Source organism: Macrotis lagotis, chromosome 1, assembly GCF_037893015.1.
Source record: "Macrotis lagotis isolate mMagLag1 chromosome 1, bilby.v1.9.chrom.fasta, whole genome shotgun sequence".
NCBI classification, from domain to species: domain Eukaryota; kingdom Metazoa; phylum Chordata; class Mammalia; order Peramelemorphia; family Peramelidae; genus Macrotis; species Macrotis lagotis.
In genome coordinates this window covers 288040445-288054822 of record NC_133658.1, presented here as the reverse complement: position 1 = coordinate 288054822, position 14378 = coordinate 288040445, and the positions used below count along the sequence as shown (strand labels likewise).

Below are 14378 nucleotides of genomic sequence, written 5' to 3'. Positions count from 1 at the left end.
GCCACTTAAAGCAACCTCGCTAGCCCGCGGGACGCCTGGCCTAGAGAAGCCCGAGTCACGTTCGGCGGTTCCGGCCCCTGCCCCCCTCCCTAAGCGCCTCCTGGCGGTGCTTCATCTTTTTTTTTTTGTGCTTTGAACCTCTTTGAGCATCTGTGGATTTTTTCCCTCGGAATTAACGTTTTTTATTCTTTTTTTTTTTTGGCAATGGGGTTAAGTGGCTTGCCCAAGGCCACACAGCTACGTAATTATGAAGTGTCTGAGGTCATATTTGAACTCAGGGACTCCTGACTCCAGGGCTTGTGCTCTATCCACTGCCCCTAATGTTTTTGATTCTTTTTTTTCTTTTTTCTTTTTTTTTTTAGGTTTTTGCAAGACAATGGGGTTAAGTGGCTTGCCCAAGGTCACACAGCTACATAATTATGGAGTGTCTGAGGTCAAATTTGAACTCAGGTACTCCTGACTCCTGGCCTGGTGATCTATCCACTGCCCCTAATGTTTTTGATTCTTAAAATAAAATACATGGGAAGCCAACTATATTAAAACACAACTAGCAATTTTTCTCTCTCTCTAAAGATTCACTTAAAAACAGGAGTAAATTTAGCAGATTAGAGGATTTTAGAGTTGTAAATCCATACTCCCCATCATCAACATCATCATCATGAACCAACATTTTGTGAAAGCATCTGTTCTAGAATTTGGCTAAAAGATCAATCACTGTCTTTAATAATGCATAATGCATAATGCCCAATGGTTAGAGCACTTGGGGGGGGGGGTTCAGAAGGACCTGAGTTCAAATTTGACCTCAGACACTTAATCATTACCTAGCTGTGTGGACTTGGCCAAGCCACTTAACCCCATTGTCTTGCAAAAAAGAAAAACCTAAAAAAAAATAATGCATGTTCTAAAGTTTTCCAGTTCCAGTGTTTTGTGATTTAAAATTGACATTTATTTGTGCTGGGATTCCTTTTAAGCTTCCATTGTCTTGCAAAAAAAACAAACCAAAAAAAACCCTTAAAAAAATGCACCTCTGGGGCGGCTAGGTGGTGCAGTGGATAAAGCACCAGCCCTGGAGTCAGGAGTACCTGGGTTCAAATCCGATCTCAGACACTTAATAATTACCTAGCTGTGTAGCCTTGGGCAAGCCACTTAATTCCATTTGCCTTGCAAAAAAAAAAAGCCTACAAAAAATGCATGTCCTAAAGTTCTCCAGTTCCAGTATTTTGTGATTTAAAACCAACATTTATTTGTGCTGGGATTCCTTTTAAGCTCAAATGATCGAAGTTTTTATGGAAACTAGAAACAAAACAGTTAAGAGAAAGCATAGACTCTTTTCTTAATAGAGATGTAACCTGAATTTCTTACTTGCTGACTTGTATGTTGGTTGCTTCATATCTGTTTTTATATCTGAGATTTTTCAGCAAATGTATGGGGGGTGGGTCCTCACTTCAATTTGTATTTAATTTCTCTACCCTGAACCACCTCTGGATTGATAGTTTATAAAGATGGTAGAAAGAGACAAATGAATGAATGGTTTCCAGGTTAATTCTATATTAAGAAAAAGAATTGCTGTGACTTGGGATATTCAGTAGTATTAATTGGATATTTTTATATTTATGAATAATTAACTTGAGGGCAATATAAGCAATACCACAAAGATGTGGGGTGGGGAACCAGAAGTGACTATTTGTTCTTAAATGGGACTATTATTTAGTTGTTGTAGAGTGAACACAAGAACTGACTATACCAGTGTAGATTTGCATCTTCTCCACAATTTATAGTGTGACCTGGAATACTGAGAATTTAAGTGATTTGGGCAGTTTCATGTAGTGAATTCTTTATAGATTTGAAATGGAACCTGAACCCAGATATATACCTGATTCTGAGGCCAATTCAGATCTTTCCTCAGATACTTACTGTGTGACCTTGGACAAGTTACTCAACCTGTCAGCCTCAGTTTTCTCATCTGAAAAATGCTAGTGATAATAACACCTAGCAGTGAGAATAAATGAGATAATTTTTTTTTAAGTTTTGCAAGGCAAATGGGGTTAAGTGGCTTGCCCAAGGCCACATAGCTAGGTAATTATTGAGTGTCTGAGGTCAAATTTGAACTCAGGTCCTCCTGACTCCAGGGCTGGTGCTCTAGCTACTGTGCCACCTAGCTGCCCCAATAATAATATTTTTAGAGTGCTTTATAAACCTTAAAAATATCATCATCATTATTACTATACTACCAGTAATGCTGCTGATGCTACTGGTACTGCCATTATCACCACTACTACTACTATTACTACCACTACTGCTACTACTACTACTACTACTACTACTACTACTACTACTACTACTACCAGTGCTGCCACTACTACTACCACTACTACCATTACTACCAATGCTACCACTTGTTAATACTGTTACCACTACTACCACTACTATTATCACTACTACCAGTGCTGCCACTACTACTACCACTACTACCATTACTACCAATGCTACCACTTGTTAATACTGTTACCACTACTACCACTACTATTATCACTACTACCACTACTACTACACTACTACTACCACTACTACTACTACTACCACTACAACTATTACTCCTGTTAACTACTGTTAATGTTACTACTGCTACTATTACTACTGCTATTACTGCTAAAATTGCCATTACACCATGCTGCATAGCTACAAAAAGAAACTGAAACTGGAAATGACCTTAGAAATCATTTAGTCCAACCCTCTCAGTTTATAAATGGGGAAAATGAGGCCCAGAGAAGTTCTCTGCAAAGGCAGGACTACAGAATCATAAAACGTCACAGGGACCTCGGAAATCGGATTCTAGTCAAACTCCCTTGTTTTACTGATGAGGCACAGACAGAAGGGGTAAATGATTTGCCCAAACTAGTTAAGTAGCAAGTCTCCCGATTGCCCTGGTCAGTGCTTCTCTCACTATACACAATCATGTGTAAACCTGGCCCAAGAGTAATGGAGAAGATTTAAATGTGTTAGAGGCTCTTTAAAGTTCTGTTCGGGGCCGGGGGTCCAATAGCGTTGGTGTGACGGATTCTCTGTTGGGGGAGGGGGGGAGTAGAAAGGAAGTTCGGTGGTGTTGGCGTCCTGTTGCTATAGAAATGGGCTATTCCATTCTTTCCAGAGGGGTCGTCTTTTCTACTTTGCCTCTATGAATTGTTCTGGATTGAGATTGGAATGATGTTGGAGATACTATAAAATTTAAATACGTTACTTAAAGTTCCATCCAATATTAGAGAAGGGATTTATGGATTCTTGGCCTGGGATGGTTTGCAGAAAATCCTCCCGACGACTGAGTGGCATGCACCAGAGAAGGGGTGGGCTCCGCGACCTGCTGTAAACCCTAGAGAAGCGGGACTTGACGGTTCTCCCAGGCCCATTTCCCGGGAAATCCTCCAGGGATGGCGACCTCCGAGATGGAGGCTCCCGAAGTCCCCCAACACGAAACCTCTCGATGGAAGAAGAAGAAGAAGCCAGTCTACCGCACGGTCAGCCATATCTGCCCCCCTCCGAGGCGACCACTAACCATAGCGGACCTGCGCCCTGGCATGGAGAATGAGAGACTGGGGATCTTAAGGGACTCCATGCTTCAGAATCCGCTTATCTTAAAGGTGAGCAGGCTCCAGAAAACCAAGTTCTTGGACTTCTAGTCTAGAACCATTCTGGTTCTCCAATCAATCCTTCACATTTAAGGTTTTGGGGTTTACAGAAGTCCTTTCCTTGCAACACCTCGGTGAGGGGTACAGAGCAAGTATTATCAATTTTATTTCACAGTTGAGGAAACTGAAGCTAAGAAGGTTAACTTTTTCAGTGTTATAACTTAGTATCAGAGACTAAACTCAGAACTGAACAGGTGCTAAGTATGACTTAAAAGTATTGCATTATTCATTCAAAAACAAGAAGTTTATTACTTAAAATAAGATTAAGCACTTCATTTACATTCAACATTTATCGAGCAGCAACTATATACAAGAATTGTGCCATGTGTTTGGGTTTTTATTAGTAATATGTATTGCAGACTGGTTTCCCTGCCTGGCAAGTTAGCAAATACTATTGATATTTCTTCTCACAATGCATCATCTGAAGGGAATACCAGGATAAAGAAGCATCTGTGATTTCAGCAGGGCAGGAAACTCCCAGTGTGGAGGCTCCCTTCATCAATACCAGGTCACAGTTCGTTTTGACTTGGTAGGCATATTCTAAGGAGTTACTTAATGCACCTATTAAGTGATTTGCTTTTAGTCACAAGAAGCTAAGTATGTGTCAGAGGTGAGACTTGAATCCTGGTCTTCTGATTCCAAGGCCAGTACTATATTTTTCATGCCAAGCTGGATAATTACAAAGAGAAAATATTGCCCTAAAAGCATTTTCAGACTGCAAAGCAGGAAACATGAAGTTGATATTGAATTTACTTTGTGTTGATTATTGGGGCATAAAGTCACAGAACCAATTTAGGCTTTAACCACTAGAGAGCAGCATGCTTTTAAGAATGTTCAAACTTGGCTTAGAATTGATACTCTGGTAAGGAGGTATGTTACCGACAGCTCTTAAAAACAATTTTTCTCTGTACAAAGAACTTTGACTTCCTTTAGTTCCTTGTTTTAATTACCTGTAAAAGTTTAGGTAAATTTTGAATGCTAAGCATTTTCCCTATGTCCGGTAGGCACTGAAAGATAATTGTACTGAGAGTGAGAGAACCTGAGTTTTTATTGCTATTCTTCCAAGACTATGTGATTTTGACCTTACAGGGACTGATCTTATTTCATTTTATGGGGTCTCAGTTTCCTCATCTGTAAAATAAGGAGATGGAACCAGATAACCTTTTCATTTTGGTCCTCCTACATTGGTAATTATTTTTAATATTTATTTTTTCCAGTCACATGCAAAGATAGTTTTCAGCATTCATTTTTATAAGATTTTGAGTTCTAAATTTTTCTCTCTCTCTTTCTCATACCATCCTCCCCAAGATGACAAGCAAACTAATATAGGTTATACATGTACAATCATGTTAAACATCTTTAGACATTAGTTATGTTGTGAAAGAAGCAGAATAAAAGGGATAAAAACACAAAAAGTGAAAATAGTATGCTTTGATATACATTCAGACTCCATAGTTCTTATTCTGGATATGGATCAGGTGAATTTATTAATTAGGGTATGACTGTGAAAATAGATACATATCTACATTGAGCTCAAAATGAATAAAGTTAGCATTCTCAGAAAGTGTTTAGAAATCCAAACTAGTTTAATGACCAAATAGTTTTAAGTTTGACCAGGCTTGGTTAACATAGCTTTGCACTGGATTAAAGAGCAGTCTCCAACCCATTTAAAAATTACTGTTTCTTGAAAGATTGTTCCAATAGATGGCCACTGCTTTTGTTCCACAAAGTCACAAGTAAATCAAATCTCAATTCCCTCTTTCTCAATATAAAGGAATGAAAATTTTCCCTTTAAGGTCCCAGCTTTAGAGCTGATCTGCTGATCTTATGAAATGGAGATGACTCTGGATTGTTGAAAACTATGCTGTGGATTTCATGGTCTTGTAGTTCCTAATAATCTGGAAAATATTAATTATAGTTCTGATGACAGATCCCTGTTCTAGCTAAATTCAGAGAAGTTCATCACCAAACTACCAAATAATGACTTATTTGGAACAAAGCAATTCTTGAAACTTTCTAATTAAGATGTAGAGGAGATTAAATTCTGTAGCCATGAAAGAAGTATCTATATTCTCCTTAAAATTCTGAAGATGGGACAACTAGGTTTTACAGTGGTTAGAGCACTAGAGCACTGATTCAAATCCAGTCTCAGACTTGATACTTAGTAGCAATGTGACCTTGGGCAAGTCACTTGCCTTACAAACTTTCTCCCACCCCTCCAACAAAAAAAGAAATACTGAAGCAAAAGTCAGTTATCATCATCAAGTTAGGGATACTTGAAAATTATATATGTATGTATATAGAAATATATGCATATATCTTTAAATTATTTAAATATTTAAATAACAACTGGCTAAATATAATATTAAAGATTTTACCCTCTGGATTACACCAACTTAATGGATTTCATCACAAAACAAAATATTTAGGTTCAAATCTCTGAGGCCTGCTGGTTATATGATCCTGGGCAATTCACTTAACATTAACATCTGCACTACTCTAAGGCATCAGTTCTCAAACTTTTTGGTCTCAGAACCCTTGTAGTCTCTTAAAAATTATTGAGAGGCACAGCTAGGTGGCCCAGTAGATAGAGCACCACCCTGGAGTCAGGAGCATATGATCTCAAATCCGGTCTCAGACACTTAATACTTGCCTAACTATATGACTTTGGGCAAGTCACTCAAAACCCCATTTTCTTAAATTAATAAAAATAATTTTTTAAATTACTGAGAATTTCCCAAGGAGCTTTTGCTTGATATAGTTATTAACATTTACCAAATTAGAAATGAAAATCTTAATATTATTATGAAAATAGTTATGGACCCTCTGAAAAGGTCTCACTGTATCTCAGTGATAATGATGATGTTTGTCCTTCATTCTTGAAGGTCATAACATCAGAGAGATGATGCCATGACAAGTACATGAATTGAATTTGAATGAGGGGGTGATATGCAAACTTATCAGCCTCATTTTGTCCTCCACAGCCATCTGGATCCATGAATGACTAGACATGGCCCTAAATGTGAGGCAGTCAGGGTTAAGGTCACATAGGTGGTAAGTATCTATGGTTGAATTTGAACTCACTGAGCCAATTATTTCCTCTTTCCCCTTTGGACTGAGAACCACAGCTTTAAGATCCAAAGTTGCAATTCTGCATGACAGAAGGAATTTCCTAGCCTAAACTTTCTTTTTATTTGAGTACTAAAATAGAGGAATGATAAAAGAAGAGATATTTGCCTTGGTCAGAGTCAAAGTTGACTTAAGGATTTCTCATATTAAAGCAGGACTGATCATCAGTGAGGCCACAAATTTTCATTTTTATCCTCACGGGGGCAGCATCTCCCTTTTAATTCTCCAAACTTCCTGAGTTGCAGTGACCATTTAGGCTAAGGGATTGTCAACATTCTTCTCTTTACCTCCTTTTATGAGATTTTATACTTTGGCCCAAAAGAAGGAAAATAGAATCAGAGAATTTGAGAGTAGGAAGAACACTAGAGACACCAACCCAGACCACCAATCCATTTTATTAAGAAGGAAACTGAAGTCAGCATACTTTAAGTAGCTTGCCCAAGGCTACACAGCTGATTGGGGACAGAGCCACCAAAGTTTTATGGTTTGAACAACAACAACAACAGCACACAAAAATTAAAACTGAAAGTCAATTCAAATGTGTTTTCCCTTTTCATTCCAAATCAAGTTGCCAAATTTGGGGATTTTTATTTTCCTTAATTGAAATGCTATAATACATTGGATTTTCTCTAGTTTGGCATATTTGGTGACATAAAACTAGATAGTCATATTTTGTCTTTGTATTTCTTCCTTTGAGATGTGGCAGATAGTATATGTTCTTTGACTTGACTTTCTCTTGCAAACAGTGTTGGAACTACAGTCTGTGCATAATGGGTTTTGGGAATAAGTATGTTTTGGAATAGTATGAGGTCTTACAAATACTCTCACTTATTTAGGAGAATATGTTGATTTGGTTGGTTGAGTGTTTCACTTTTATAAAGGACTCATTTTTCCTTTAGAATGTTAGACCACTGAGAGAATAAAAATAACATTGCTAGTAAAGGCCAAGGAGTTTAACAAGTTACTCCCTAATAACTTGCTATTTTTCAAACATTGTTTCTACAGCATTAAATTAAAAGTAGCAGGAAAAATTGTTGGAACTAACTAGTACTTAATTGTTTACAATATATATACTATATAGTATATATACTATGATTTATGTATAAATGATTGGATTCCAGAATTTCAAAATTGCAAGGGCCCTCACTGGTATCAAATGAATGTTTCACGAAACCGGGAATGGTTAAAAAAGTTTTTCAGTAAGCATTTCATAAACACCTTCTATGTACAAAGAACTGTGTATGGGCCCTGAAGATGCAGAGACAAAAATCAAAAACAGTAAGAAACATACTCCAGTGGGGTAAGGGTAGGAAAGAAAATACCTAGATAAATATGTACATGGTAATATGTAGAAGGAGGAAGAAAATGGGGTGGAAATCTAGGAAGGTTTCCCATAGAAGGCAATAATGGATCTCTTCTTTATCCACAAGTGTGAATTAGCAGGGGTTATTATTTATTTTGTTGTTTCAGCTTTACACGATAACTACTTCCACAAATAAGGAAAATTTTTAAAATTACTATATATAAAATAGATCGCTAAATTTGAAAAGATTGGGGCGGCTAGGTAGCGGAGTAGATAAAGCACCGGCCTTGGAGTCAGGAGTACCTGGGTTCAAATCCGGTCTCAGACACTTAATAATTACCTAGCGCTGTGGCCTTGGGCAAGCCACTTAACCCCATTTGCCTTGCAAAAAAAAAATTTGAAAAGATAAAAATTCATTAAATGATATACTGCACTCTTGGGGAAAAGTTAAGAAAATATTCCCCCATTTTTATTATATAAATATTTTGTTTGTTCTTCTAATGGCATACAATGGTAATTTTTACCAATCTTTTTTTTTGCAAAGTTTTGAGTTTTACAATTTTTCTTGCTTCCTCCCTTCCTTTCCCCCTCTCCCCCCAAAGAAGGCAATCTGATTTAGGTTTTCTATTTGCAACCATGATAAATATACATCAAAAATGAATGTATGGTAAGAGACATATCAGATCCAAAAGGAATAAAAAAACATTAGAGATAATAAAATTACATAAGACAGCTTTTAAAATTGAAGATAGTAAGCTTTGGTCTTCATTTAAACTCCACAGTTCCTTCTCCGGATATGGATGGCATTTTCTATTTATTTCTCCAAAATTGTCCCTGATTATTGCACTGATGAATCAAACAAGTCTGTCCTGGTTAATCATCACCCCATGTTGTTGTATATGTTCTTCTGGTTCTGCTCATTTCACTCAATATCTATTCATGCAAGTCTTTCCAGGCTTTTCTGAAATTCTGTCCCTTGTGATTTCTTATAGAACAATAGTGTTCCATCAAATACATATACCACAAGTTGTTCAGCTATTCCCCAATTAATGGGAAATATTCCCTTTTTAAAATTTTTTTTTAGGTTTTTGCAAGGCAAATGGGCTTAAGTGGCTTGCCCAAGGCCACACAGCTAGGTAATTATTAAGTGTCTGAGACCGGATTTGAACCCAGGTACTCCTGACTCCAGGGCCAGTGCTTTATTCACTGTGCCACCTAGCTGCCCCAATATTCCCTTTTTTAAAAAAATGGTTTCTATTATATTTTACAAAGTGGTGTACAAGGCTAGTTTCACTTCATTTGTGACCCTCTGAAGAGAACAGACTTAAATAGAGAAAGAACGAGACAGCTAAGAGCACAATTCTCAATTTCCCAGAATTCAATGACTCAACATAGAATATGGTTACTATCCCCTTCAACATTCCTTCAGAGAACTCATCAGTAATGCAGCTTTCCTGCCACTAGAGCTCAGATGATATCCTGTCAATACAATTATGGGGAGAGACTTCTTGGTTAGCTTTGACAGAATAGTGCTTTCAGTTATTCTGGAGATGTAACAGTCTATGTATAGATGTAGGATTTATTGAATACAGCATCTTTAGAAAAGTACATGTGATCAGGAACCAGATTTTTCATAATTTATTACTGCTTCTGTTTTTCAGTGGGATTTATGTCACAATTATGTAGTGTTGCATTTATGAAATAGAATGGTAGAAACAAATGAGAAAATGTATATAAAGTACTATGCAAACTTAGAGCTGTATATGAAGATGAGCTGATCTTATGATTGTGATTATTATAGAACCATCAGATGTCAAAACTGGAAAAAGACTTTAGAGATCATGATCTTGTCCAGTTCCATTTTACTATTGAGAATACTGAAGCCCATGGTAGTAATATAACTTTCCCAATATATCTCATAGCAAGTAAGTAACAAACTTGAGGCTAGGATGTAGGTATCTTGGCCCCTAATAAGTCAATTAAATAAGCCAGATTGGTCACATCATTGATGTAATTTATATGATCCTAACCACTGAACAGGTCTTCAATTCAATTCAATTTATTAAGCATCTACCATGTACCAGACACTGTGCTAAATGCTTTTGATAAAAAAAAAAGAAGTAAAAGACAATCCCTGCCCTCAAGGAACTTACAATCTAATATTCACAGATACTTCTTGAGTGAATCAGATCCAAATATCATTTTGCTCTGCTTGCGATTTTGTCAATGTGGATACTTCTTCTACTAGTACAGACTACAACAGCTCTTTAGCTTAGTAGATAGAGGTTGAGAGCTGCCAAGGTTAAAAAGTTCAGTATTCAATAAGATAAGAAGCTAGAAGATATAGTGAATAGAATACTAGCCCTGGAATTAGAAAGATCTGAGTTCAAATCTAGCTTTAATTAGATTCACTTACTAGTTCTGTGACACTGGACAAATCATTTGATTTATATCCACCTTTGTTTCCTCAGCTGAAAAAAGAAGATAATAATATCTACCTTCCAGGGTTTTGTGAGAATGAAATAATATTTGTAAATAGTTTGGTATAGTGCCTGGCACATTGTAGGCACTTAATAAGTATTTCTATATTATCTCTTTTCCCCATGTTCAACTCGGTGTGATGAACAAGTAGTCTTTGGACAACAGATACAATCTATCACCAGAGTCATATATGAAAACTTTCTAGTTTGGTGGGAGTTGCAAAGGTTTGTGGTCCATAGAATGGTCTTCAAGGACCCAGGATCACTCATTTCAATGCCACAAGGAGGCATCCATGTAGAACTTATCATTTGTTATAACTTGAGAATCATCCACTCTTTAGATTTATGAGTTGAATCAAATAATAGCTATACCTATTTTAGGCTTAGTGCTTGGTACTACAAGAAAGATAACATGGAGCTTACAATTTAGTTGGTGAAATGAGATGCACAGATATACATAAAATATTAAACAACAATAAACAAGCTACTTCAAGAAACCATAGATAAAAGTCATTCTGTATGTGACTTTAAATCCAAAAGAGAGAAAGAGATCATTCAGATTAGAATAGTAATAGAAGGCTTCCTTGAGGAGTAGGATTTGAATTGGTACTTAAGGGGAAGATAAGATTTAGGACAAAGATGAATGAATTCAACCTTAGAGTTATACAGAAGCAAATGCTTCTGAAGTACATAATAACTTCTGTAGTACTTGATGAAAATTAGGCTTGCTATTATCCACCCCTATGGTAAACAGAAAACATTTATTCAGAGCCCATAAGATGATACCACAGCAGTGCCCTACAGAAACATAGACCTACCTTTCTTGGAGTTTCCCATCTAAAACAAATACCAACAGGAAAATTCAAATGTATAAAAAGACATTCTGTTTGTAATATCCAAAGATCATGTCAGCTCAGTGAATGAAATACCTACATTATGTATGAATGTAGTGGGAAAATATATTACTCTCATCCTGTCTTCAAAAACACCACTTTCAAAGTATATGAACAAAGAGTTTTCAAAACAAGTGCAAATTATCAACAACTCTATAAAAAATGTTCCAAGTCACTAATAAGAGAAATGTAAATTAAAACTACTCTGAAGTTCACCTTGTACCCATCAAAATGACAAGGTAAAAAAATGGAAACAATGTTTGAGGGACTGTGGGAAGAAAGGGACATCAATACAGTGTTGGAAAAGATGTAATTTGATCCAATTGTTCAGGAAAACAATTTGGAATTATTCTAGAAAATTCTGGTCATTCCTTTTGATCCAGTGAAGGAGGTTAAAGATAAAAAAAAAAAAAACAAGGTTCTATAATTACCAAAATATCCATGGAAACATTTTTTGAGGAATAACAAAAATAATGGAAACATGGTAGGTAGTTGTTTGAAGAATGATTGAATAAATTATAGTACCTGAATATAATGGAATACTATTGTGCCTTAAGAAATGCTGAACATGAAATAATTCAGGAAAACAGAAAGACTTGTATCAGCTAATGTAGACTGAATTAAATAGAACCCAGAGAACACAATGACTAACACAAAGTAAACCCAACTTGTGATTGGGAAAGCCCACTGGATTTAAAATATGAGACCTGGGTTCAGATACCAGTTTGGCTACCTGTGTGACCAAGGACAAGTCACTTGAGCTCTGTGGGCCTCAGTTCTTCATCTGTAAAATGAAGAGGTTGATTTACATCACCCCTAAGGTCTCTTCCAGCTCTGAGTCTATGATTGAAATGACAAATCTTGGTGATGGAGAGCAAATGTTGACATTCATTTTCTGCCTCTAATTGAGCACCCATTATTTGTCTAGTAATGTACTGTGTGAAATCTGACATCTTACCCTCATGGAAATTACAATTTAGTTGTTGAGAGAAAGTTTGCAGATCTCTTCTTCTCAGGTAGAGAGGGAAGGGAAGTGACTCAGTAGTGGAATATTTTGTAAGTTGCCAGTGGGATTATTTCATGTGTTTTTGCTTTATGGTTTTAATTGGTTACAAAAGAGAGTTTGAGGAAGGGTTTTATACTTTAATATGGAAAAAAAGACATCAATAAAACTTAAAAGTAAATAAAATAAAACATGAAATTTGATGAAAATGGCAGAAAGAAGGAAAGAAAAAACATGGTTACTAATAAACTTCATCGGATTCCTCAGACATTGTTACTTTTAGAGTCTAATTCACCAAGGGGAAAGGGAAGTTTTAACAGGAAGAACTGGGAGAGAGCACCATTAAGGAAAGCAAAGGAAGAGAATATGCCCAGGAGAAAGGAGTCAATGGGTGCTCAAAACTGCTTAACAGTGTACTCTTAGCTCTGGTTGGCAAAAAACCCTAAAACAATCAATCCCAGTTCTACTGCATTAGTTTAAGTATCACAGATAGGAAGTTGGCAAAGTTCCTATTTAGTAGGTTGGAAACCTTCCATCCATTTTTTCCCTCCTCTTCCCTTCCTTCCTTTTTTGGTATACAGTAGGTGCTTAAGTGCTATTGATTGATTAAGTTTCACTTTTCTGTTCAGCTACCATTTAAGAGCTTATTATGTGAAGGTCATTGTGCAAGAGATAAGGAGGTGATAAAAATAATCTTAGTTTTCAAAGAACATGAATGAATGAATGTATTTATTCAGCACATTAATACATGCCAAGCTAAAAGGGAATTTTTCCTTCTCTTCCCTTCAGGAATAAAAATGTTTCCTATTTTTTAAAACAAATTTATAGATACATGTGTGTATATATATATATAACATTAACATAATATAGCACATATTAAATATGTATGTGTAAACCCACATAGACACATTCCTAATGTTGTTTTGCATTACTGTCTATAATTAGTTATGCTGTCATTGTCACAATCTCTTTCTCTTACAACCTATATTATTACTAAGCTGAGAAAAGAAGCATTTGGTAATTCACTTAGAGCCCAAAGGCTCAGGAAACCCCAATGTAAAAATAGAGAAATAGGGCATGGTACATTTTAGTAATATCTTTATGCTCTGCTTGTTAACAGTCTCCTAGACCCTACCCTTAGAGATGAAGACTAATTTCCACAGCTATTTTGAGTCACCCCTCATCACTTTTAAAATCAATTTATTTCCCATTTATGATAAAGCTTACTCAAGTTTGCCAGAATTTATATAAGGTTTGTCCTCTTTAACTACTCATGTTATAGCTTTTTAAAAATGTGTTTCCAGAAACCCATACAATGCAGTTCAATAATTCATTAGATAAATAAATGAATGTGGGGCTGGATTGTTGAGTAATCACTAGACTGGCATGTGAGTGTTGTTTCACCAGCCCACAAACTTCCAAGGGTTTTTTCTCAGCATGAACTAATTTAAGATTTAAAACATAAATTATTTGGTACACTAGAAATTAAACTCCCAGCAGGCTCTATCATCAGCCTAGATCTAATACTGACATTGTAGAAATAAATATAGTATTTCAGAGAAATAAATAAATGCTCTTTACAAAGGAAACAGCTGTATTTCCTTATTTTCCACCCAATAATTTAAAGGCACATCAGAGTTCAGTCTTGAAATTGACTAACATGGGTCAGTGAACAGAGAGGTCAACATTAGCAACACAGTGAATAGAGAATTGTTTGGCAAAAAAGGATTGAAAAAATACATAAAGAGCAAGAGAGGGATTTTTGATCTTTTTATGTGAACCAGACAATACATTTTTGTGAAGCAGGAAGAACTTAAACATACAAGGTGAATGTCTTTATGTGTATGAAAATCTATGTTTATTTGTTAAGGACAATAGAAATAAGGA

At 36.1% G+C, this 14378-nt stretch overlaps 1 protein-coding gene across 1 annotated transcript in view; it reads left to right on the top strand.

Moving 5' to 3' along the window:
- The first annotated feature begins 3155 nt into the window (after window positions 1-3155).
- Window positions 3156-14378, top strand: part of CFAP77 (cilia and flagella associated protein 77) — a 193971-nt gene continuing 182748 nt past the window's right edge. Inside the window, exon 1 of the mRNA XM_074210842.1 lies at window positions 3156-3635. Within this exon, the coding sequence (XP_074066943.1) occupies window positions 3426-3635 (210 nt within the window). The 5' untranslated portion in view covers window positions 3156-3425. The remainder of the gene's footprint in view (window positions 3636-14378) is intronic.